Source organism: Brienomyrus brachyistius, chromosome 16 (genome assembly GCF_023856365.1).
Source record: "Brienomyrus brachyistius isolate T26 chromosome 16, BBRACH_0.4, whole genome shotgun sequence".
NCBI lineage: Eukaryota > Metazoa > Chordata > Actinopteri > Osteoglossiformes > Mormyridae > Brienomyrus > Brienomyrus brachyistius.
In genome coordinates, this window is record NC_064548.1 from 14,798,714 (window position 1) to 14,820,815 (window position 22,102).

Sequence of the window (22,102 nt, forward strand, 5' to 3'; positions counted from 1 at the left end):
ACCTCCTTCAGCGAGTGGTAAGTGGCTGACCTGAGCCACTTGTCATTTCTTTATTTATTTTTTTTGCTAAGTAATATGACAGGACTTTCAAGACTTAGCTATTTCCAATGCTTTCGCTGCTCTGGCATTCACATTCACCCAAGAGGACCCATCGCAATCTAGTAGCAATCCCTGTTGGCTCTCAGTGGCTGAATATATAGGTCTACTGGATTAACAGTGTTGTAGGCAAGGCTGAATGCTCTGTGTGTAATAGAAAATCTCAAGAACCAGCACTACTTGGATGTTTGAGCTGTGGAATGAGATGGGAGAACCCAGGGGAAAAGTGCGGTAACTTGTTGAAGATTCCAGGTTTGCACCCACAGTACAACATCTTCGAACCTGGAGCCAGCTGCTGAACCATCCTATTGTGCACTGATGAGGATACATGCCTGAACTACACGACTTGACCTCATTTGTGGTCGTCTGGCACTATATATAGTGTAACTTGACACCAGCATCATTCTGACATTTTGCGGTGGTGGTGGTGGTTTTTCTTTTGGTTTTTTTTGTGCCCTGTCAGGAACATAGGTGTTCTGGACGGTGCCTGTTTCGCTTTCTGCATTCTAAACGAGCTGGAAAGCAGGCTTCTTGGAAAGACGGGTCTGTGAAACATGATGCTGGACTCCATTGCGTAATGCAGATCAGAGGGATGCCGTCTAGCCTGGGCATGGAAGAGTGGCCGATGCACCAGGGCTCTGCTGGCCTCAGCCTGGAGCTCGCAGCTTCTGTTCCAGAGTTAAGCCTCTATGAGTATTATTATGGGTCTCTTATGTAATTTTCCCAAAATTACATCTGAGATGGTGTGGAGTTTGACCTGGGCAAGTCAGAGGTCAAATTCTTGACTTCTTACATATAATCCCAATCAAAGTGAAGATACTCGATCCTTCTTACAGTTGTAGAAATTAGGTGTCTGCATAGGTGCTCCATTAGTGTGAGGCATGACTGGAGAAGTGGCCAACCAGTAATCTGTGTAGGGTCAATCATACAAAGCTATCGCCCATGAGAAATCGTCTTGCTACTGTCCCATCCCGTGCACTTTGTGTGTTTTTTGAGTCCAGTTCTTAATATGCTTGTTTCTTTGTAACGGAGAACCAGGAAAAGGCGGAGATAAAGGCAGCTTTATTTATTTATTTTTGCAGAGGTTTCTTTCACTGCCCTTTTGCTCTCCCATCTCCCTTTGTGTTTACGGTAACGCATATCCAGTTTGGAGGCGGTAGTGAAAATGCGATGGTTCCGTTTGATCCTTTTGTGTACTCCAGCTATCGCTTACGAATGGGAGCGGACGACTCCTTTGTAGTGCCGCGTCCTTAATTTGAATCGATTGGCTGAGCACGATGCGGCTGCTCGCTTGTGGATGGCTTCCGTAATTGTTTTTGATCTTTAATTCTGCCGCATAAACGGCCTGTTGCGACGGCTTGGCAGAAACGCTGAATCCGGTTGCTATTTTGAGACCCGGTTTTCACTGAGGGTGGGGGCGGCAGCTCATTGGACGCAGCTTGTACCACCCAGAGTTGTGTTTATGTATCACTTCTTTAGCTGGCTTTTTAAACATTTTTGGGTGAAATGTAAGGGATGCGAGAGGGTGTCAAATTCGGGCTGCATGGAGAAAGTTCCCTCAAGGCTTCTGTTTTGGAAAAGTCCTCATTACGGATTTGGGCTGCCATTCATTTTAAAAGCAGGTGTTGTCTGAAACCATCCTGGAGGCTGTGAAAGGTGCATCCCATTGTCTTGCTGTTTCTATGTTTTTTTTCTCCTTTTTTGCTTTGCTTTCTTCTCTGCTTTTCTAAGGCTGAACCCCAAGATGAAGTCCTTTCTGAGTAAGCTTGCCTTTCAGTGAACATTTCATGAAGTCCCCATCTTAGACCTTCTCCCCATAGGTGGAGAATTGATTCTTTTTACCACATTTTCTCCACTCTGCTGTTTAGGTCAAAGCCCAGGCATACTGAGTTAAACCTCATAACTCATCAGTCCTGCTCCACCCTCTTGCATTTTTCTCCGTGGCTTTTGCCTGGTCAATATTGTGTGGGCATTTAAATGGCTGGTGTTCACCATGAGCTACCTGGGTGGGTAAAACTTTTTAAATGTCATATTCCAACACATTTAGCTTTAGTTGACCCGTCATTCGCAAAAGAGGCCTAACAGTTGAAGGCCAGGTGTATTTGTTTGTGTTTGCTGTGAAACCATGGTATTAAAACCCAGTCGTCTACTTCCAAGGTAGCTGGCATGTTCGATGAGGCCCGGCGGGTAACATGACAGACCACGAGCGGATTAGAGATCTCTGGAGCCCTAACCCCAGTTAAGGTTGGGGTCATCAAACCACTTCCCCATCCACAGACATGCTCCTGAGCCCAACTTGTGGTTTTTATCGCTTTTTCACTCTCGGGAGGAAATATTCTACCGCCATAATTCTAGGGACATTGCTGGGGAGGATTTGAACCTTGGCAAGCACCTTTAACTGGAGAACCTGCCCATGTTTGTGTCAGTGTCCACTCTCCAGCAGACTTCCACAGCCATCTAGCAGGAGGGGCTGTGCTCAGTTCCTGCATCAGTTGGCCCTGTTCAGCCGTTGCGGCGTAGGTGGCATGGAGGGAGAGAGAGAGTGTGAAAGAGAGAGAATGAGGGAAAGTGCTTTTATTTATAGAGGAGGTTCAGATCTGGGTTCCGTGAGTAATGCTGCCCTGCTGGAGGGGTTTGCCAGTGGGAGAGCGGGCAGCCCTGCAGGGGTCGCCACAGGAAGGCATCGTAAGGCTTCACTCTGACCCGCAAGGATCCCATGTGTGAGTCCTTTGTTACGGATCCAGTGACCACACTTCTCCTCTGGCTGCAACGATGCGTGTGGGACCCGCTGGGGATCTCGCGTTGTGGTGGCTCGGAGATGCACGCCATGCTGTATTCGACTCAACGGTCTGGAGCAGTTGAGAGGTTTTAAGGGTTACCGTATTTTATTGTGGATGTTAATTTGCCTCCTTTGGGCGCCGCTCCCTTTTAAACCTCCAATCGAAGTTTCTGCCTGTGTAAGCAGTTCAAGGTGTATTTGAATGGCAGTTATTTTGGATCAGACTGGAAGCGCTTTTCAGTTCTCATGCTGTCGGCCTTTACGGTAAATGGATATTTAGTTTCATGCAAAGGGTTGACTGGACATTTACACTCGGGGCTAGAGTTAGGCGTAATTCAAGGTTTGTTTCTTAAGAGAAATATTTTAAAAGGTAGCTTATAGAGGATGAACAGAAATTGGTATCGCCAGGTGGTCGTCGCTGTTGTTCCACAGATCCCCATGCACGTCTGCAGATATGTGCAAACTAATATGCACCTCCTTCTTCTTTTGCATTGGCCACATTTCCAACCACAAACCAAAGAGGTTTAGGGGGGCTTCCTTTAAATGCCACACTGGTTAGAATGTCGTGGGGGGGTGGGGTTGGGGCAGTCAAGTAATTAGCAGAGCAGCTTTTCTTAATGCTGCCCTTTTCCTGCCACAGCAGCATCCAGAACGCACTGCAGTCATGCACCGGATGAGTCCAGTCGATACAGGTGCTGCCTCAGAGGGTGTGTGTGTGTGTGTGTGTGTGTGTGTGTGTGTGTGTGTGTGTGTGTGTGTGTGTGTGTGTGTGTGCGCATATGTGTGTGTGCGCATATGTGTGTGTGCGCATATGTGTGTGTTTGTGTTTGCACCGCGGTACAGCTGACACATGCTGTTTTAGAGCCCGACAATGTCTTGTTTCTGGATTAGTTTATAATGCATTACTGCTTTTAAATTTTGATCAGTACTTTGTCTTATGTATTTTTCTGCTTTTGATGGGCTGGCATTAACATTTTATCTTCGTAAATAAACAAACATTCCCTCAGTTCCTACCTTAAACCATTTCAGACCCCCGTGTCAGTGTCTGCATCACTGTAGGCCTCATCCCAAAATTTTTGGTTTACTTGACGGCTCTGTGAGTGGCGGTCTGTGGCCTGTGGGGGTCCCTGGTGAGCGGCTTTCTTCCGCCTGAACCAGGATGGAGCCCCACGAGCCTTTTCATTCAGGTCGTCTGGGTCCCCCGGTGGACTGTGCCTGACTGAACGCGGTCACCTCGTGGAGGGCAGGAGACACTTTGACCCATTTCGCTTGACGCGGATGAGATCCGAGAGCGCCGGCGAGTTTCGGTAAACATTTAATTGGCTTTTGGGCGCTTTCGATCTTGACATGAACGCTTCTTAATGTCTTTGATTGAAAAGGAATAGATTCATCCCCATCGTTTCCTCACACACACTTTCTGTCTCTCACACACACACACTGTAAAGGCTCATACCACAGACTTTACACCCTCAAACCAGAATCCCCTTTCCATTAAAATGGAGCCTTTCTCTTTAAAAACATGCATGTGTCGATGTGCATAGAGAAACGCTTGCGTGCGTTATAGGGCTCCCCACGCCAATACTGAGGGGCTGAGAGGGCTGGGCTGCACCTCCCCCCTGCCACTCTCACACACACACGCCTGCCAGATGTGCCCCCTCCTTCACCAGGGACTTAAATTGATGCTGGATCGCCTGTAACTAACTATCAGAGTAACTTAGTTTATATTATTGATTTTTTACGCAGCATCCGGATAATTGGACCTTTCTCTCTAGAAATTTAAAAGTGAGAGTTTGCAGTAAACCGGACAGAGGGGGCAGGCGATTTCAGAGACCCTCTCAGTGGCGTATGTGATTCCTGCTTGTATTGTTCTTTTTTTGACTGGTTAAATCACCCCCCCCTCCTTCAGATTCAGAGTCAACCTCAGAACATGGTCTGAAAATAAAGGAGAGTGTCAGAAGGACGACATATTAAAACATGCGCTAAAATCATTTAGCACATCGCTGTGTGAATCAGCCGTTCTGGTGTCATGTACAGATCAGTTGTTATCTTCTGTTTATTTTGAGGTTTGGATCTCGGTAAAAAATAAAAGGCATTTATGATCATTAATTGTTAGGTGACTAAACCCTGCTGCTCCTGCCGGCTGCCATGTCTGACAGAGAGCCGCACACAACAGTCTTTGGGTCTTCAAAGCGATTTTTTTTTTTATTATTCTTTTTTTCTTCCTCCTCCACCTCACCCCCCCCCCCCCCCCCCACCCCCCCACCCCGCCACACTACTGACTATTGTGTACAACGTGTAGGCATGCAAGACCATTGTCAGTCTGGGAGTCTGTAGATATGTGTGCTTTAACTGCTCACATCTTTGCTGATTTTATCTCTTCAGTCGCTTTCAAGTGAAATCTGGGTAACGTGGCTCCAGCAAACACGGTAAAAAGGGGAGGCGTGAGTCACAGCAAAACCATGATGTTTGGTGATGCTTCAATTTGAGCCCTGCACACTGTATTTAAAAAGAAACTTCGGAGTTGGGAAACAGTCACTGAAATAGCAAAAAGGTGCAGAGGTTCTGCATCCCTCCACAGAGGCTACAAAACAGGGCTGTCAGCGACTCCACAGGCTACGGCCTCGGAGCTCTCATCGGGAAGGAAATGCCCGTTCAGGGAAAATGTCAGAGGGGATTTGAATTCGCTTGTTTGAATTTCTTACTGCCTGCTTTCCTAGGCCATCAACAGGGTTAAAAAAAAAAGAAAATTGAGAGATTGTAAAAGGTAAAGATGTTTATAGGGCTGCTGGTTTCCTTTAGAGTATCATTGCTCCATTATCAGCAGGTCAGTTGTTAGCTCACCCACTAATAACCGATCACTGGTCCGTGCGTGAGGAGCTCCTGGTGCCTCGATGGCTGCTGACACAACCTCAGAGCCCTTGATTCAAGCTTTAGACTTTCCGAAGTGCCCTTTTTCATATATAGTTAGTAACGTTTCGCCGGCTGGTCGCAAGCCCTTTGTGAAGTGTCTGAGGCAGCTTGCTAGAGTGAGTTCACCAGGATATGAGGCGACAAGGTAGGTGTGGCCTGCGGACGATGGCAATGGGTAGGTCTCTGTTCGGGGGGGGGGGTTGCGGACAGCTTGCTTAAAAGTTTGCTAAAGCGTGTTGTCTGCTGGTAAGGCCCTCCCTGTCTGAGCAGGTCACCCCCATTCGAAAGCCATCTCTGTACGTCATCTGTCCAAGGCACAAAGGTGCATTTTCTGATATGCAGGCTTTGCGGGAAAAGCAAGCACGGCTAACCTGAGTCTCCCAGGGTCGCAGGGTTTTCCGCCCGCCTCTGCTGAGAGCCGATTTGGCGTGTGCTACTGGGTTGGCTTTTTATCATCATTTTTTTTTCTCTGCTCCCACGGAAACCTTTGATCACCGCTGTGCGATTTCCCAAACAGAACTTGGTGAATGGCCGTGACGCGTACAGCGGTGTCGAAACGTCCCCCTTAAGGTTGCCAGGGCACTTGCCTGTGATCTGACTGCTGTGATGTGCATTTAAAGATGCTTGGTCAGTAAGGGAACTTGTATGTTGACAAACTGTGCACTCGTGAGTTAAGGGCGTTTAGCCTTTAGACGCAACCTTGTCACGTGTCTCTTCATGCCATCTAATAATTGGTGAAAGTGTGTTCTTTATTACACTGACAAGGTTTACTTCAGTAAAGTATGGGTTCTTTTTACTGAAATTTACATTCAGATACAGTTCCTTTCCAGATCTATCATGAAATGTGCGTCTGTTTTACTGCATATTAAAGGAGGTGTTTAATCAATCTTGTTGCAACTGTTTGATATGGTTCAAGGACTCGTTTTTTTTATATTGAAATAATTTAATTCAGCTTTACACCTGTCTTGTCTGCAGAACAGTGATTTCTTCCAGTCAAACCCATTACACTGTCACCAGCCTGGTTTATCTTTAACAGCAACTAACAAGACCTTTGGCCCTGACGCCACTCGCTGTCTGCTGTCACTTGTGCTATGTTAGCTTTGCCCCTGTCCCCCACCCTCAGTTGTAATAGTGAAAAGACTGAATTTAGTTTCGTTCTGTGATTCCTCTTCCTCAATCTGTACCTTTGACTCTTGGTGCTGGTTTCAGATCAGGGGTCTGACCTGATTTTGGTTTAGCGTGTATCAGGAAAGAATTCATAAAACCAGAGAAAAATGAGAGAAATGTATGCATCTTTTGTAAAGTCTCATAAAAGCTGTTCATTTGAATGTGTAACGTAACTGTTATTATCATGAGTAGTAACAGTTGGGGAGTTTGGAAGTGTTAGAGTGTTGCTTGTACTTCAAAGAGCTGCACATCTTGCATGATAATCCCACAGTTGGCATGGTACCGCCAGTTAACCCCTAAGCCAGATGTCTTTGTTGAGGGCCTGGTCCATTTTGCACCACGAGGCTCTTTGTTGGGAAATCGTTACCCGTCTGAGAGCTCGGGGCTGTTAACTGGAGCTCTGTGTGCTACAAAACATGGCCACCACCGTTGGCTGCAGGCTTCCCTTTTAAAATCAACCTAGCAGGTAGGTCTCTGTAAGAGGCCGACAGCGTAGCGCTGGGGTGTGGGAGTGGAAAAACCTACTCTGGAGGTCTGCTCTGGTCTCATTAGCCATGCGGGCAGTCGCGAGAGCAGAGGATCATGGGATTGAATTCCAGCAGGCACAGCTGCAGAAGCCGTGTAACAGATGGCTCGGCCGAGGTCTGCGTCAGGAAGGTATTTCAGAATGCATATGAAATGTCCCAGTGCCAGTGGCCAGGCCCTGGACATAAATCACGGGGGGGAATTTGAAACGGCTGGGTTGGCGTTGACTCATGGTTGTGCTGCTGTTGTACGCACGCACATTTGACACACTTTGTGACGTATTTTTAGTGATGCACCGACAAGGAAATTTCTGTGCCGAATGGATTTTCAGAAACGCATACTTTTCACGGTCTCTCTTTAAGGCGACCAATCAAATTCATTGTGCTGAAATCAGGGCTGCCGCGATTAGTCGACGTAGCTGATGACGTCGACGCTGACACTGCAGCGGCATCAATATTTTAAATCGACGTATTGTTTTTTTTATTTTAATGAAATTACCGATATGATTTCAAAAACGGTTCATTATAATAAATGTTTTCCTTTAATATCGCTGCATAATTATGGGGATAGTTCAGTTGTACACTGCAAAACTGGCGGCACTAGTGCTTTGGGGTTGTTGGGGCTAGTGTTATCTTAAACTAAAACAAAAATAACCATAATGTGACAGACTTAAATATGCGAGAAGTATTGCGGCACCACCAACGTCTTTTACCTTGTTTAACCGTAGTAGCTCCTCTTTTAAAAGGTATAGAGCTGTGTGTTCCTTCATCGCCACTTCAGTGCTTACCACATCCCTGATTTACTAAAACAGTCGCATCTGGAGTGCTCCTCTAGCTTAATTTAATAAGCATAAAGATATTCAGAAATTATGCAGATAGCTAACGTTTCGACATCACTGTACGCATCTCTCTAATATTTTAGGCAAACTACTAATCTGATTATCGAATCATGGGCGAAAAATAATGTCCGTATAGTTCCGAACGGCCAGCCTCCCCTATCTAAAGTCCTGCAATAGCATAAAGATTGTTGTTGTCGAAGTAAAATTTACTTGAGGAAAATTAATCATTTAGATTAATTGACCAATTGGTAAAATAGTTGATAGATTAATCAGTAGGAAAATAGTTGTTAGTGGCAGCCCTAGTTGAAGTACTTATTAGTAAATCCTCTTCCTGAAATTTTATCAGAGCAATGTTTTGTGGCAATATTGTTGTAACCCAAAATTAAACATGTCGCTCTACCTGTCACTCCGCAGGAGACAAAGATGGCAGCAAAGTGACGACGGTGGTGGCGACGCCAGGCCAAGGGCCCGATCGGCCGCAGGAGGTGAGCTACACGGACACCAAGGTGATCGGTAACGGCTCCTTCGGTGTGGTCTACCAGGCCAAGCTCTGTGACTCGGGCGAGCTGGTGGCCATCAAGAAGGTGCTACAGGACAAACGATTCAAGGTGAGGATGCCGGTGTAGGTCTGGTGCTTGCCTCACCAGCGTGGGTTTGGGGGAGGCACCCTTGAGTTTACATCAGATGGAAGTATTTTGAGTTTCAGAAGGTTTAGCCCGAATTTATTCACCGCAAGAAAATCCGGGCATGATGCAGTGTTTTTGGTGAGACCCAGCTTCTTATCAATCTGCTAACTGCTCTTAAAAAGGATCTCGGCTGGGGAGGGTATGTTGGCCCTGGGCTGTGATGGAGCCAGTGTACCTGAAGGTCTGAAAACTGTCAGAGAGCCTATGATGAAGCAGAGAACACTGTTGTGCTGTTCAGGGGGGCTGTATAAAGTGTAATGGTCTTGGTTATAGATGCGTCCAGCTTTCGTGTTCTCAGTAATTTGGCACCGTCCCTTCCACAGCTGGATTTTTTGATCCCACACTGTTATATTCAAACACACAAATCCCCCCTCCATTCCCACATCATGTGTATTCCTTTTTACTATAAAACCAGTGCAGATACCTTGCTGCTGTGGTATTTCCTGTTGTTTTTCCCCCTCGGGCTTCTCGGTCCAGCTGCATGGCATAAACATGCTTTCAGTTTGCGTGTAAGTCAGTAATGGTACCTGGGAGGGGGAAAAAGGCCCGGACCGCCTGTGTCAGAGGTCCGCCGAGGGTGGGTAGCTGGGTGAGTGGCCCACAGCGCTAAGATTCCCCAATACAGCAGAAGAGGTCGAAGTACATTTATCCATACCTGGGCATTGGAAGTACCAGAGGCTGTATGAACAAGGCCTTTTTAAGGCAGAGGATGACATCACACGAAAACATGGAGTTACGGGTCTCAGCAGGGGGCTGGGAATAGTGCATCTTGACGTGCCCCCTGACAGGCAGCAGGGCCCTGACCTTTCACCGACACACTACAAGGAAGGGCATAGAGCAAGAGCAGATGAATGAACATGAGAAAGATGTTTTTCGTCATTGGACCCCTTGGTGAGAAACATAAAAGCTGTATCCTGTCTTCAGTGAATAGAAACCCCCCCCCCCCCCAAAAAAAAAATACTTTGTAGACACAAACATGCGTGTTCTCTAACACACAAAGTCCTCATTGAGTCCTGCCTTATCCGCCCACACATGGCCTTTGCAGCATTAGTGTAAGAGAAGAATGTGAGGTGTGTCCCAGCAGGGTTTCCATACACACCCTGCTTAAGGCTCCTCCTTTGTCAGCTGGTGGGTCCCTTCAGCACCTCAGGACGCAGGAATTCCGTCTGTACGTTAGCATACAGCACCCTGTCTGCTCAGGAGACTTTCTGTATCTGGCAGGGATCGTGAAGTTCAGTGGTGCAGTTCTTTATTACACTGATGGTTCCGTCCTATGGATCCCTGCTGTGAAAGGTCAGGTGAGGTCTTTAGATTGCAAGGTCTTCAAGGTCGGAGGTCTTTGAAGACTACAGCCAAAAAAATGGCCCTGGTTTCCAGTGGTGAAAGACTAATCACTAGCCGGTCTCCTGACAGCAAAGATCTCCTATATAGTGTCCAGGGAAAAAGCTGGATGCGGTGGGCCTGGGGTACTGACTTCAGACCTGCAGGGTGTCTTCCACTCTTCAGGAATATCCTGCCCCCTTGGTTCTAAGACTTTGGTCACATGCTTTTTGTTGGATCTCCAGACCACTGTGCACTGCCTAGATATTTCCACAGAGAGCATAAAACCTGACAGATTGGTGTTATGGGGGTTTCTGTAAAAAGGAAGGTCCTTTGGCGTGTAAATATTTTATTGTTTCAAAGAAATATTGAAAATCTAAAAAATGTGCCAAAGTGTGCATGAGAGAGAGAGAGAGAGATGTGCAAGTGAATATCATCATGACTGATCTCTGCTGAGAATGAGGTTCAAGTTTGACGCAGAGATGTACATAATCACACCCCCCACCCTGCTTACTCAGCGATTCTCCCACGCATATCCACAGAAACACACCACACCCTCGCCTCATCAACTCTGATGTATAGAAATGTTTAAAGAACGTTGTCCAACAGTCTACAACCCACCATGCCAGAATTCCCACTGCCAGCGAGCTGTAGAGAGCATGTTCTGTGAAAAAAAAAAAAAAGTCAAGTAAAAAAAGAAAAAAAGAGAGATCTAGTGCCCCCCAACCCAAGATGTGGTCACAACCCTCGCATGATGACTTGTGGTCAGTCATCGGATTTAATTAGCATGTATGGTTGGTCTCTCTGGTAAGACTATCTCATTCTGCTTCATATGTGAACACACTTACCCTGACTTCTGGTTCTGCATTAAAATCGCCTCCCAACCATTGCCCTCCTCCTGAGTCAGCATGTTGTAATGTTTGACCGTTGGAGCCGATATTAAACTGTTGATAGTTGCCATGTGACTTTGTATGTTAAGTTACCAGAGTCGATCTCTGACATTGTCGTGCCAGCAAAGACCATGACGTCACCGGGGGTCCTGAAATAAACATTCAGGTTGCGATTTCACACCTGGAGGAGGAAGAGCACATTCGCTGTTTAATGCTGTTTGTAAGAAAGCTGTGGGGTTGTGTCGGGCCATTAAGTAACCATATGTGTGTGTGATCATCGCTCAGTCTAGATCTTCTCACTGCTCATGTAAGCACTGGCCCAACGGGGGCGGGTTGCCATAATGCTGAAAACACACTGAATGAATTCCCCCCACCCTGAAAGGGATTAGCATCTCTGTCCAAATTCATCTTTTTTATGCCACCAATCCTAAAGCTGTCAGGGGACCCCCACAGGCCAGGCTAGGTAGGCTCCCCCTCATTTTGCAACCTTGAGGCAATTCACACAACGATCATATGTATGATGTAATAATTTAGCTGTTAAAGCATTATGTATTTTACACAACTTCATTAGATTCAGTATTTTCGGTGCTCCTCTTTTCACCGTCAGTAAGTTTAGTGATCGGGACAGTGTGTGCCTTAGGAGAATGTATTCCTTTGCTTGAATCACGCTGGAGTGGCGTTTCCAGTGGAAAACATGGCTCAGCTCTAGTAAACATGGTATTAATCAACACCAGCCCTATGGAAGGAGCCGGAATTCCTTCGGTGTGTGTGTGCTTCAAAGGGCAGCTGAGCCAGCCAAGGGCCAGAATGTGGTCAACTGCATGTTATGGGATCGGAGCCGTCACTCCTTTTCATGCTCCTATTTCACACCCATCTTTGGGATTTTGGAGACACTTTGAATTGGTGTGTGTTTCGATTTAGGGGGATTTATCTCGTAACTCCGTCCTGGTCGCAGTATTTTTGAGGGAGCTATGTTTGTGAAACGGTGAGATTTAAAATATGCTTTTACAGGATAAGCTGATGTAATTGTTTACGGAAGGTTTGTGCGACGCCTGAGTTCCTACATCATCTCAGAGCAGAGAATTCACAGGTAGATAAATTTCACCCCCTCATGTCACTTATCCCTCTTTGAAAAAACTCAAGGCTGGTTGGGGACATTGGAGCTTGAACATTGATGTCTTGGCTTCAGTAAACCTGAAGCCTTCTCTGATTGCCCCCCTTGTCCCCCACACCCTGTATTGACCATGTTCTCCCATTCCTTTCAGAATCGTGAGCTTCAGATCATGAGGAAGCTGGACCACTGCAACATTGTGCGCTTGCGGTACTTCTTCTACTCCAGTGGAGACAAGGTGAGTCCAGGCCACACTGAGGTTACCATGTTTCTGGCAGAAAGTGCTGTGGAAGACCCTGGGAACAAATAGTAGATGAAGGGAAAGGTGTAGTTACCTGGGTCAGTGTACGTCCTGTGTTTGTCCCGCTGTGCACGGTGCCTGCAATTGCATGAATTACCCAAGTGTTCAAAGCCTTTCCCCTACTTCTCTAATGACCCAATCTGTAATGCAACTTGAGATTACAGTCTAATCAGCCTGATCAGATGGTTTGCTAATAAATTTTCCATAATGGGACCCTTTGAGGTCCTCGCATACGTTTTTCATTAGGTTTTGCCCTTGAGGGAACATTTTGTGTGTGCATGTGTTTGTGTGTGTGTGTGCATGCATGCGCACGCTCATGCAAGTACATGTGACTGTAAAAAGTGTGTGAACCCTGCTGTTCTCGCCGTTTCCTTCCTGTCCTCGTCGGGCTCGGTTCCCAGCAGCCGACCGATGACGTTTTTCAGTTTCCGGAGCGGCGAGGCGTTTTGCTGGCGAGAGCTTCCTCTCAGTCAGAGCGGCTAGGAGCTGCAAGTGGTATTCGTAAGCCTCTTTCGGATCCTGGTAGAGTCTCGCTCTACTTAGTGCCTTGCCTGTTGCATGCACTAATGTTTCAGATTATGATTCAGGGGTGTTTTCTGAGAGGGAGGGTGACGTGTGAACGCTATTTGTTTTTTTACATCCATCTGACATTCTTCAAGCAAAATCATTCTCATCCACAGTGATGCACCTTGCCAAAATGGCTAAAAGATTATATGTTTAGTGCTTCAGTCGTGTCGGATATTCATATTTTAAATACGTGTATGGTACATTCTTATTTTGTTTTGTGATTGTAAGAAGAACATGACTTAATATGAATAGCAGCAGTTTTGTATTAGTGAGGTATTTCTGAAATCTGGAGATTCATGGAGTTCTAAGTGTGTTATTTTGCATAGGACCAGGGATTTGATTGACTTGGCAGTCCTGGTATGTTCTGGAAGCCCAGTCTGCTAGGTGATTGCAGTGGTAGAGAATCAGCAAGCCCATAAAATGCAGTTCCGGTTAGTAATGGCTGTTAACAAGTCACTAGCAGGGATGGAGGGGATGGATGACACTGATAATGACATCCTAAATCATCTGATATCTACGGGTCTGCACTAGGGGCTTGAACTTTAGTTGCAACTTGGAGTCAGTGATGAGAGAGTGTGTGGGTGGTGATGCTGCATTCAGATGCCGCATTGGCGCTGCATCGGTGTTTCATGTTATATGCTTAGAGCGCAATTTAAAGCAAGTAGGGTTTTCATTTTGCTTAGGTGGAAATGTCTATAGTTGCCTTTGCCATCTGGTTTGCAGCAGGTAGTCATCCCAGGGTTTTTTGCAGGACGATTAGCTGACCTGACCCCCCACACCACAGTTCCTGCCCCACCTGTGTTTGCCCTCAAATACCCAGGATTGGCAGCTGGTCTTGGCACAGTGTGAACAGTTTCTGCTCTGCCAGCATACTTGTAAGACAGTGGCAGGCCAGAACTTCCCATTTGCAGGTCTCCCCTTACTTGTTACCATTTCGTTGACCTGGACAAATAAATCACGAGAAACAAAATGTCACCCGTGAGGTCGGAGGTCACTCTAATTACTTTGGAAAGCTTGTGAAGTATGTTGCACTGTAGAAACCTGCTGACCTCAGCTGTTCTCCTGGGGATTTGGGTTACTAAACACTCTCCACTAGAGTTATGGGATGTGCAGGTCAACTTGACTTCTGGCTTATCACTGTTCCATTGCCGATTCTGACTAAGGATTGCTCGCCCTGCCACGAGTGTTAAGCCGGACTTGATGGCAGCATACAGGCGGCATCAGTATGACGGCATTAAGGGAGAATGTTTAGGTCTTGCTGTGGCATCAACCCACCCCAACATTGACTTGGCAGGTCTGTAGTGATAGTGTTTGTCACTTACACAGCCCCGTTGCCATTTTGGCTATTTTTAAATAGTTCCTGTCTAACACAGAGCTATGTGGGCCTTGCTTCCCGTTTTCCACTCTGAGGAATTTTGCTTGTCGTTGGCAGCCAAATTTCCCTAAACTCTGTCATTGCAGCTATGCAGTGATACACCATGAGCTCAAGGAGCTGGACTGACCACCCCAACCCTTCCAGGTCTTATGACTGATCACCGCACTAAAATAATATGGTTGTCATGTCTGGATTTAGTCCTCTTGAGTGCCAAACTCTTGAAGTAGTTACAGCTACGATCTGCCTGCTGTCTGTTTTCTTGTGTAGCAGTGGGTTGATTACAAATATTCAGTCGTTCATTTCTATGAGTTTTTCCTGTGTTATTAAAAAACACATTTGGAAAAAAACACCTGAAAAGACAAACCTGGTTCTTTCCAAACTAAAAAATTATTGACCCATTTCAAATCTGCCCCTCATCAGCAAGGTTATTGATGAAGTTCTTTACAGGCAGGTAGAGCTAGAACTTTTCTTTTTGGTGGCTCTGGACAACTTTTAGTCACACCACAGTCCTGAAACTGCTCTCATAAAAGTGCTAAATGATACTCACCTGAATACTGATGCAGGTACAAGTTCTAGTGTTTTTGGACCTTCAGGCAACTTTTGTTGTTGACTCGACAGGTTGGAAAACTGGGCCTGGCTATTTGGATTAATTTTGACATTGTTCAGAATTGATTTAGAAGTCGAGGGTTATTTTGTTACTATTGCCAGATCCGAATAAGTGAATTGGTGTCCCCCAGGAATCAATTCTTGGGAATATTTTATTTTGCCTTTATATGCTTCTGCTTGGCCAGATTCTTCAAGAATTATGCACATTACAGCCAGATCTATTTATCTCTTTTGCTTAATGACTGCAGCTATGGACACTGTGTGAGTGCCGGGAGAAAATGAACAACTGGGTGCAACAAAACGTCCTTCAGTTTAACAAATGCACGATTGAGACTATTCTTATTGGTAACAAAGGGGGAAGGCTTTGATTTAGTTGTATTCCTTGCCTCTCAGGCTCTAAAGACAATGACCAAGATCAAAAATTTTGGTGTAATATTAGACAAGGATATTAGTTTCAGATGCCATATTAAAGCGACCACTAAATCTGTACTTTGTCATCCGAAAAATACAGCTAAATTCAGAGGCTTCATGTTCAAGCAAGACATGGAGAAGCTTATTCTTGCCATTACTTCCAGTAGGGTGGACAATTACAGTGGTCTCCTGACTGGCCTTCCCAAAAGGACCATCAGACAGCCGTGACTCATTCAAAATGCTGCTGCTAGAATTTTAAGAAATGCTTAGAAAAAGCCCATTACTCTTGTTTTTAAATAACTGCCGTGGCATTTACTATTATGTTTGATTTTTTATATTGGCTTATAAAACTTATAAAAGTCTTAGGCCCAAAATATATCACTTATTGTTTGACGAGTACAAGCCTGGTTAGTGTCTTAGATCCTTGGGAGCTGGTCACCTTGTCGTGCCTAAAGCTGAAGTTAAAAATGGAAAAGGCTTTTAGCCATTATCAGGTCCACGGTTGAACCGGTTCCAGAAGAACCTTAGATGTACCCCAGCCTTTGCCATTTTAAAATCAAAATTAAGCCTTTTAATTTTCTCATGCTTGTATTGTTTTATATCCTGTCATTCTATTCCCATTTTTGGAAATCGTTTTGTCGTTGTTTCATTTACATACACACACACACACACACACACACACAGTCGTGTGTGTGCATATCTTCCTTCACTTTTTCAAAGAACCTTTGAATATCCTCCCCTGGATTTTTCATTGATAGCCCTTTACTACAGTCAAGGTACTTGTTTTATATAGGTCTTTCCCTCTGTTTTCAATTACCATCTTAAGTGTGCTTTTGTATCAGAAGAATACTTTTATACTGTAGTTCTGATGGGCAACAAGGGCAGTATAGAACTTGGGCTGTGGAGCCGAGCTAACGAAAGGGCAGCATTTTCCACTTTCTGTTCCTTGGACTGCCATGCCAGCCATACTAACACCCCATTGTGCAGGCAAACATGACTTTTTTAACTAGTCAGGGGCAATTTGTCCCTGATGCCATGACCGGCTTGCAAAGCCTAGCATTGTGCAGCAGTGATTCACTGACTTGCTGGAGGTGGGGTGGGAAACATGATTCCCTGTCTGGAGAGGGCACAAAAGGGCGGGGCAGAGACCAATGCCGCAGTGAGGTCATGTCTGATAGGCTACTTCCGGCTTTCAGAGGAAGTGGGGTTGCCGAGGTGACACATGTGGGCCTCTGTGTCCTATGATGTCCTCATTCCATGCCAGCAGCAGTTTGTTTTGGTTGGTGAGTGTCCATGTCAGGCTATTTCCTGAACAGCTCCTTCCCTATCCTCTTCTCTTACAGTGTCTCACAGATTGAAGTTAATTTTGTCTCCTGGGTCAACCTGTAATTTCATTTGCTCTATAATCCAAATTGTGCTTTTTGCCCTTTGAGTTGAGTTTGCCCTTTTGTATTAATATACAGATATTTATGATTAGAAGTTTATTCTGTACTAGTTCCATCTTTCATTTGAATATTCACATTGCTGTAGAATGGGCCTAGCAGACTGCTCTTTGTAAATCGGATGATTAATGCTTTTGGTTGCATGTAGAGCTCGAGCAGGTGAATAAATGAATGTGCCAGGTTTGGACAGTGGTTAGAAAGCTCCGCTTTCGTGGTGTGACCCCAGGCAGGGTGGATGCCGATGGGTAGTGTTTGCATTGTTTTGAGATGTAGAGGCTTGTTTAGCTTGCAGGTGGGTTGGGGACGTGGTCAGACGCAGAGGAAAGCCCTCTGCTTTTGCGTTGTGTTGAGCCGCCCTCTGTGCCTGCAGCTTCCTGCTTCTTTAGCTGTGGGCTAGCTGGCTAGCTGCAAAAGCAGCCGCACGCGATGAGGTAATACCGGCAGTTCTTTCTAGCTGAGGGTCGCTAAAGGTCAACAATGTCAGGAGACTGTTTTCTGTCCTCCATCCCACAGCCATGCTCAGCTCAGCTTCTCTGATGAACTGTTAACTCCTCAGTTTAGACCTACCCTCAGCGAAGGGCCCTAACATTCAGGTAAACAACAGCACTCAATGAACACTCAACCCCTAAGTATATGTTATTTGTCAGTGACCTGCGTAATTCCCTGTCATTGATTTGACTCGCTTGTTCCAGGCGTAAAACACTTTTTTGCAGAGCTTTTATGGTGCCCTGGCTTGTGGGAAGAGGATTTTCTGGATTGATTTCAACCGGTGTGTAATAATAATTTGTGACATCTATGGAGGCAACTGGGCATAAAAGCCATTAGCAGTACAGCTTGGACAGCCTCCATCTGGGTGTGTTGCATTTTCAGCGCACAGAAGCGAAACGAAAGACGCTGAGGAACAAGAGAGCGATCCAGCCAGTTGCTGGCAGCCTGGCGACTGCCGCTACGCATGTCCCACTTTTCACATGGTCGGAAACGCGAGTGTGAGCCGGTGGCATTTCCTGTTTCCGGACGGTCCGGTTCAATTTCTGGTATTGCTGGAAAATGCCCTTCCTGAAAGTGCACAGGACAGAGGTGCTGATGCCACTTTCTGGGCCCGCTGTCATCGCAAAGCGTCAAGGGGCCATGCCGGCGTTATCGAGCGCTGGCTGGCATTCTGCTGTCGGCTGCCTGAGTACGCCGATGCAGGGAATAGTGTGAGGTGGCAGCAGCATCAGCAGGGAAATGGAATGGCAGGGTTCCAGGAAGAGCGCGGTTAAAACGTGCAACTCCTGTGCAGAAGGGTGACTTTGGATTCCGGCGGAGGATAACTGATAACGCGCTGTCACCGGGGGTGGCTGTGTGCGGAGTACCTGAGGTCAGAATTCCATAGTGCCCCCCCGAGTCCATTCATGGAACAAGAAGATCTCCATGTACAGAGATGCTGTTTTGCAGACCATCACTGAGGCCGTCATGGTTTAACAAGCACATTTATACTCTTGAATTTGGATTAAGGACATCTAGCAATCAGCTAATGTTAACTAATGTTCTTAGACAAGTTGAGATCCCGCTGTTCCCTCTATAAGGATCAAACAAGTGTAAACAGGTTTACTTAGAAGGAATTTCCTTCGTTGTTAATTGCCCGACAATTTCAAATGGGTCAAAAAGTGTTTCCCAAAAAAGAAAATACCTTGTAAGATCAAGGTTAATATAGAATAAATACCTTCTTAGGCAGCTTTTATTGTAGGCTGACACCAGTTTGAGCACAGAATATCACCAAGCTCAGCTCCTCGTCCTCACAGAGTGGCGCTCACCTCCCCCAACCCAGCAGACCGCTACCTGCTCCCATGTGTCGCCCAATAGCAGGGTGCACCTGTGAACCAATGGGCTTCCTGCGTGTCCAGCTGGGCGCCGCTTAGGAGCCAATCACCTCTCCCGTCTCGCCCTCTGTAGCCAAGGGATTGCTGTTGCCGTAGCAAGGCGAGGGGCGGGGTGGTGGTTGTGAGTCATCTTCGCAGAGCTAATTTTAGAGCCTGAACTGTGTCAGGAGGCGTTTAGCTGCTCTGCCTGTCAGAGGGAGCCAGCCAGGCGTCAGGGGCTCACTCGCCCCCCCCCAAGGAAGGTGCAGCCCAAGCCAGCGCACTCGGTGTAAGGCCATTGGGCCAATTTCTGTGGCACTGCCATGCCAGGTTGTTCAGTCAGATTATCATACGTAAATGAACGAAGGTGACTTCGGATTCTCTGTGCCATGCTTTTCTTCTGGGTGGGGAGTGGGGGGGTGTTTGCAAGTATGTTGTTTATAATAATCACAGACGGCTTTCATATTGGGATCTGGCAATAGGATGGTTTTTATTTTCTGGCAAAACGGTGTTGAAATATTAATTTGTCACTGAGAGCCGGAGGTGCGAGGGACCCGACTTAATGTGTGTTTAAGGCTGTTTCAAGATTCTCTGCCTTCATATGGAAGATTTGATGGTTAAGGGGGTGTTATTAAACATATAAGGTCACAGCTGCCCCAGGGACACGTGAAACACCTCTGAGGGGGTCCACCCACCATCGGGAGATTAGGCAGTCAGTCGCTTGTGTCCCGTGAGTCTCCGGCCTCTCAGTCTGCTTTCTGATCGACCTGCAGGGCTCGGGACAGAACGTGAACATTGGAGTCCGTTCTGGCGAAAGCTGACCGAGCCCCTCCATCATAGCACAGGCCTCTCGGGCAGGTCGTCACATTTTCCTGACGCGTGACTCAGCGACGCGCCTGTTTTTGATGCATCCGGGAAAATGCATCATCTCTGCCGTTCAGAGCCATAGGGTGAGGGCAGGTGGTGGACAGCAGCACCAAAGTCGTGGTCTTCCAGGTCTCCTTTAGTGAACTGTGTGTGGGTTGACATGTGGATAGCTAGATGTTTCTGTACCCATGATGTGTGCTACCATCTTCTACCCATATTCTGTAGCTGTTTATCCATCGTCTTTTCTCCCTCTTTCTGTCTTCTTCCTCTATTCCATAGACTTCTCTTACTGGCTGTTTGCCCAGTCTTGTCAGAAACACACATCCTTCAGTCATATCTGCTCATTTTCATCCTTAAAAATCATTCCATGTCAACCTCTGCCTTGACTCCAAAATGATCCTTTACGATAATGTCTCGCATGGAAGCCAGACTGGAGTCTTTTGAGGACTCGGTCTGGGATTGTTGCTAGTTTCTTGTTTCATATGTTTGAGGCTTTTCTGATAAGCTGTGTTCATCTTTTGGTGCATGTGGCAGCCTTGCTGTCATACAGCTCTCACGAGAAGCCCCAAGGTCAAGCGTCTGCGCCTCACGGGCCCCCCCTAGGGGGGTTGCAGGGAGAGCCGTCACAGCGACTCTGCCGGTTCTCGGAAAGCAGCGGCACTTTTTTTTTTGAAAAGCTGCTGCAGTCTGGCATTTTGGGTTTAATAATAGAAAGCCGTGGGGTTCATACTCTCCCTGGCACACTCTACTCTCCTTCTCTCATCCCCTCTTCACTTGCCCTTGTATTTTTAGAATGGACCATCGCGACACGAATAGCAGTAGAGCGTTTCACCTTGGACACCTGGCAGACACTTGGGCGTGTGCCCGCCTCTTGTGAGTAAGCAGGAAGGCGATGTTGTACATGGAGGTGGCCGCAAGGCACGTGAGAGGCTGCGGCTACTGGCCAGGCCAGTGCTGGAAGGTTCTATGTGGGAACCTGTTCCGGGGTTAGGGAACGGGTCGGGCTTTGTAACAGTAACGGCACCGGCTCAGTCCACCTGCCTCGTTCAGCAATACCATTTTGCAGGGGGTGGTGAAAGCCCTGTGCCTGCGATTGGAAGGTGGTTAATTCAAACCCCAGGATCAGAGCAAGGCCCTTAACCCCCAGTTGGCGGTTGACCCTGCTTTTTCAAAAAATGTTGCTTTGGATGCAAGCTACAGTTAAATAAAAAAAAATCATGTACTTGCGGGACATAAAGTGCGAAAAGGGTTTTACAGCTGTTTTGTTTGGTTATATACATTTTAAATAATTTCTAATCCATTTTATGAAGTCTTCCTGTCGATTGCATTTTGAAAAGAATGTGCACGTTTTCTGAGCAGGCTCGCTGCAGGTTCTCAGGCTCGCTGCAGGTTCTCAGGCTCGCTGCAGGTTCTCACTCGTGCTCTGGCGGGCACACTAAAGCCTGGCTGAGCTTGCACTGTAGGTGCTTCCATAACCTATAACGCCCATTCCCAGGAGGCACTCTGCTTTTGCAGCTAGCCAGGGAAAAATGTGTGATTTTCATCTGCAATATTAAAACATCTTAATGACATTAGAATCTTACCTAAATCAAACAGGCATTTGAAGGAAATGTGTAATTTACAAATGAAAGATGAACAAGCAGTCAGCGATTCAGGAGACTGAAAATATTGAAAACATAAATGAGGCCTATTGTTGGTGTGTGTTGGGGGGGTTAGGGGGGGTGGGGGCGGCCTACTGGTAGCTTTGGATTTGTAAAAATCAGCAGCTTAAACACAGTGTATTTCAGTATGGGTTTACTGATGCTGTCAGAGCTATCTTTATATTTTCCCCATATAAAACAGGAGTTCCATCTTCTGCAGTAGCCCAGAAGCACCACCTACACATTAGAACTCTATCGCAGTTGCTAATTTTGACACGTACGTAATTTTACTGCCAAATCTATCTCTGGGTTTCTTTCTGGGAATTGCGTTTTAGTGGGACGGTAAAGATTGACGCTTGTGGATGTGTGGACGGTTTCACACTCCCATGCCTGTGACTTCTCTTGATGATATGGTTTCTATGGACACCTGAAGACATTCTCTGCTTGTTCGCGTGCATGTGAGTGTGACTGCGTGTGTCGTCCCGTGTGCCTTTGATTTTTCGGATGGCAGTCGCTGTCCTGCCTCCTGCAGCAGGCGATGTGATCGGGGTGATATCTCTTCTTTTTCTTGGGTCTGAAGGAATTGTGCGGTTTCCGAAGGAAGTTGAGGCCTTCAGATCGATCGGTTTTTCAGGTGTGTCTGGCGGAAGCAGACCTGATGTTTGGCAGGTTTTCTGCAATGGGCAGTATGTGTGGATCTCACTCACATGTGCTCAGCGCTTCCTTGTGG

The 22,102-nt window shown here is 46.5% G+C and overlaps 1 protein-coding gene across 7 annotated transcripts in view; it reads left to right on the plus strand.

The window, feature by feature from the left end:
- Window positions 1–22,102, plus strand: part of LOC125710202 (glycogen synthase kinase-3 beta) — a 46,663-nt gene that overhangs the window by 16,203 nt on the left and 8,358 nt on the right. For 4 of the 7 annotated variants that reach the window (XM_048979657.1, XM_048979659.1, XM_048979658.1 and 1 more), the window contains exons 2-4: window positions 8,730–8,923; window positions 12,477–12,560; window positions 21,953–22,006. In XM_048979657.1, the coding sequence (XP_048835614.1) occupies window positions 8,730–8,923; window positions 12,477–12,560; window positions 21,953–22,006 (332 nt within the window). The remainder of the gene's footprint in view (window positions 1–8,729; window positions 8,924–12,476; window positions 12,561–21,952; window positions 22,007–22,102) is intronic. The other 3 variants (XM_048979662.1, XM_048979663.1, XM_048979664.1) reach the window with 1 other exon arrangement.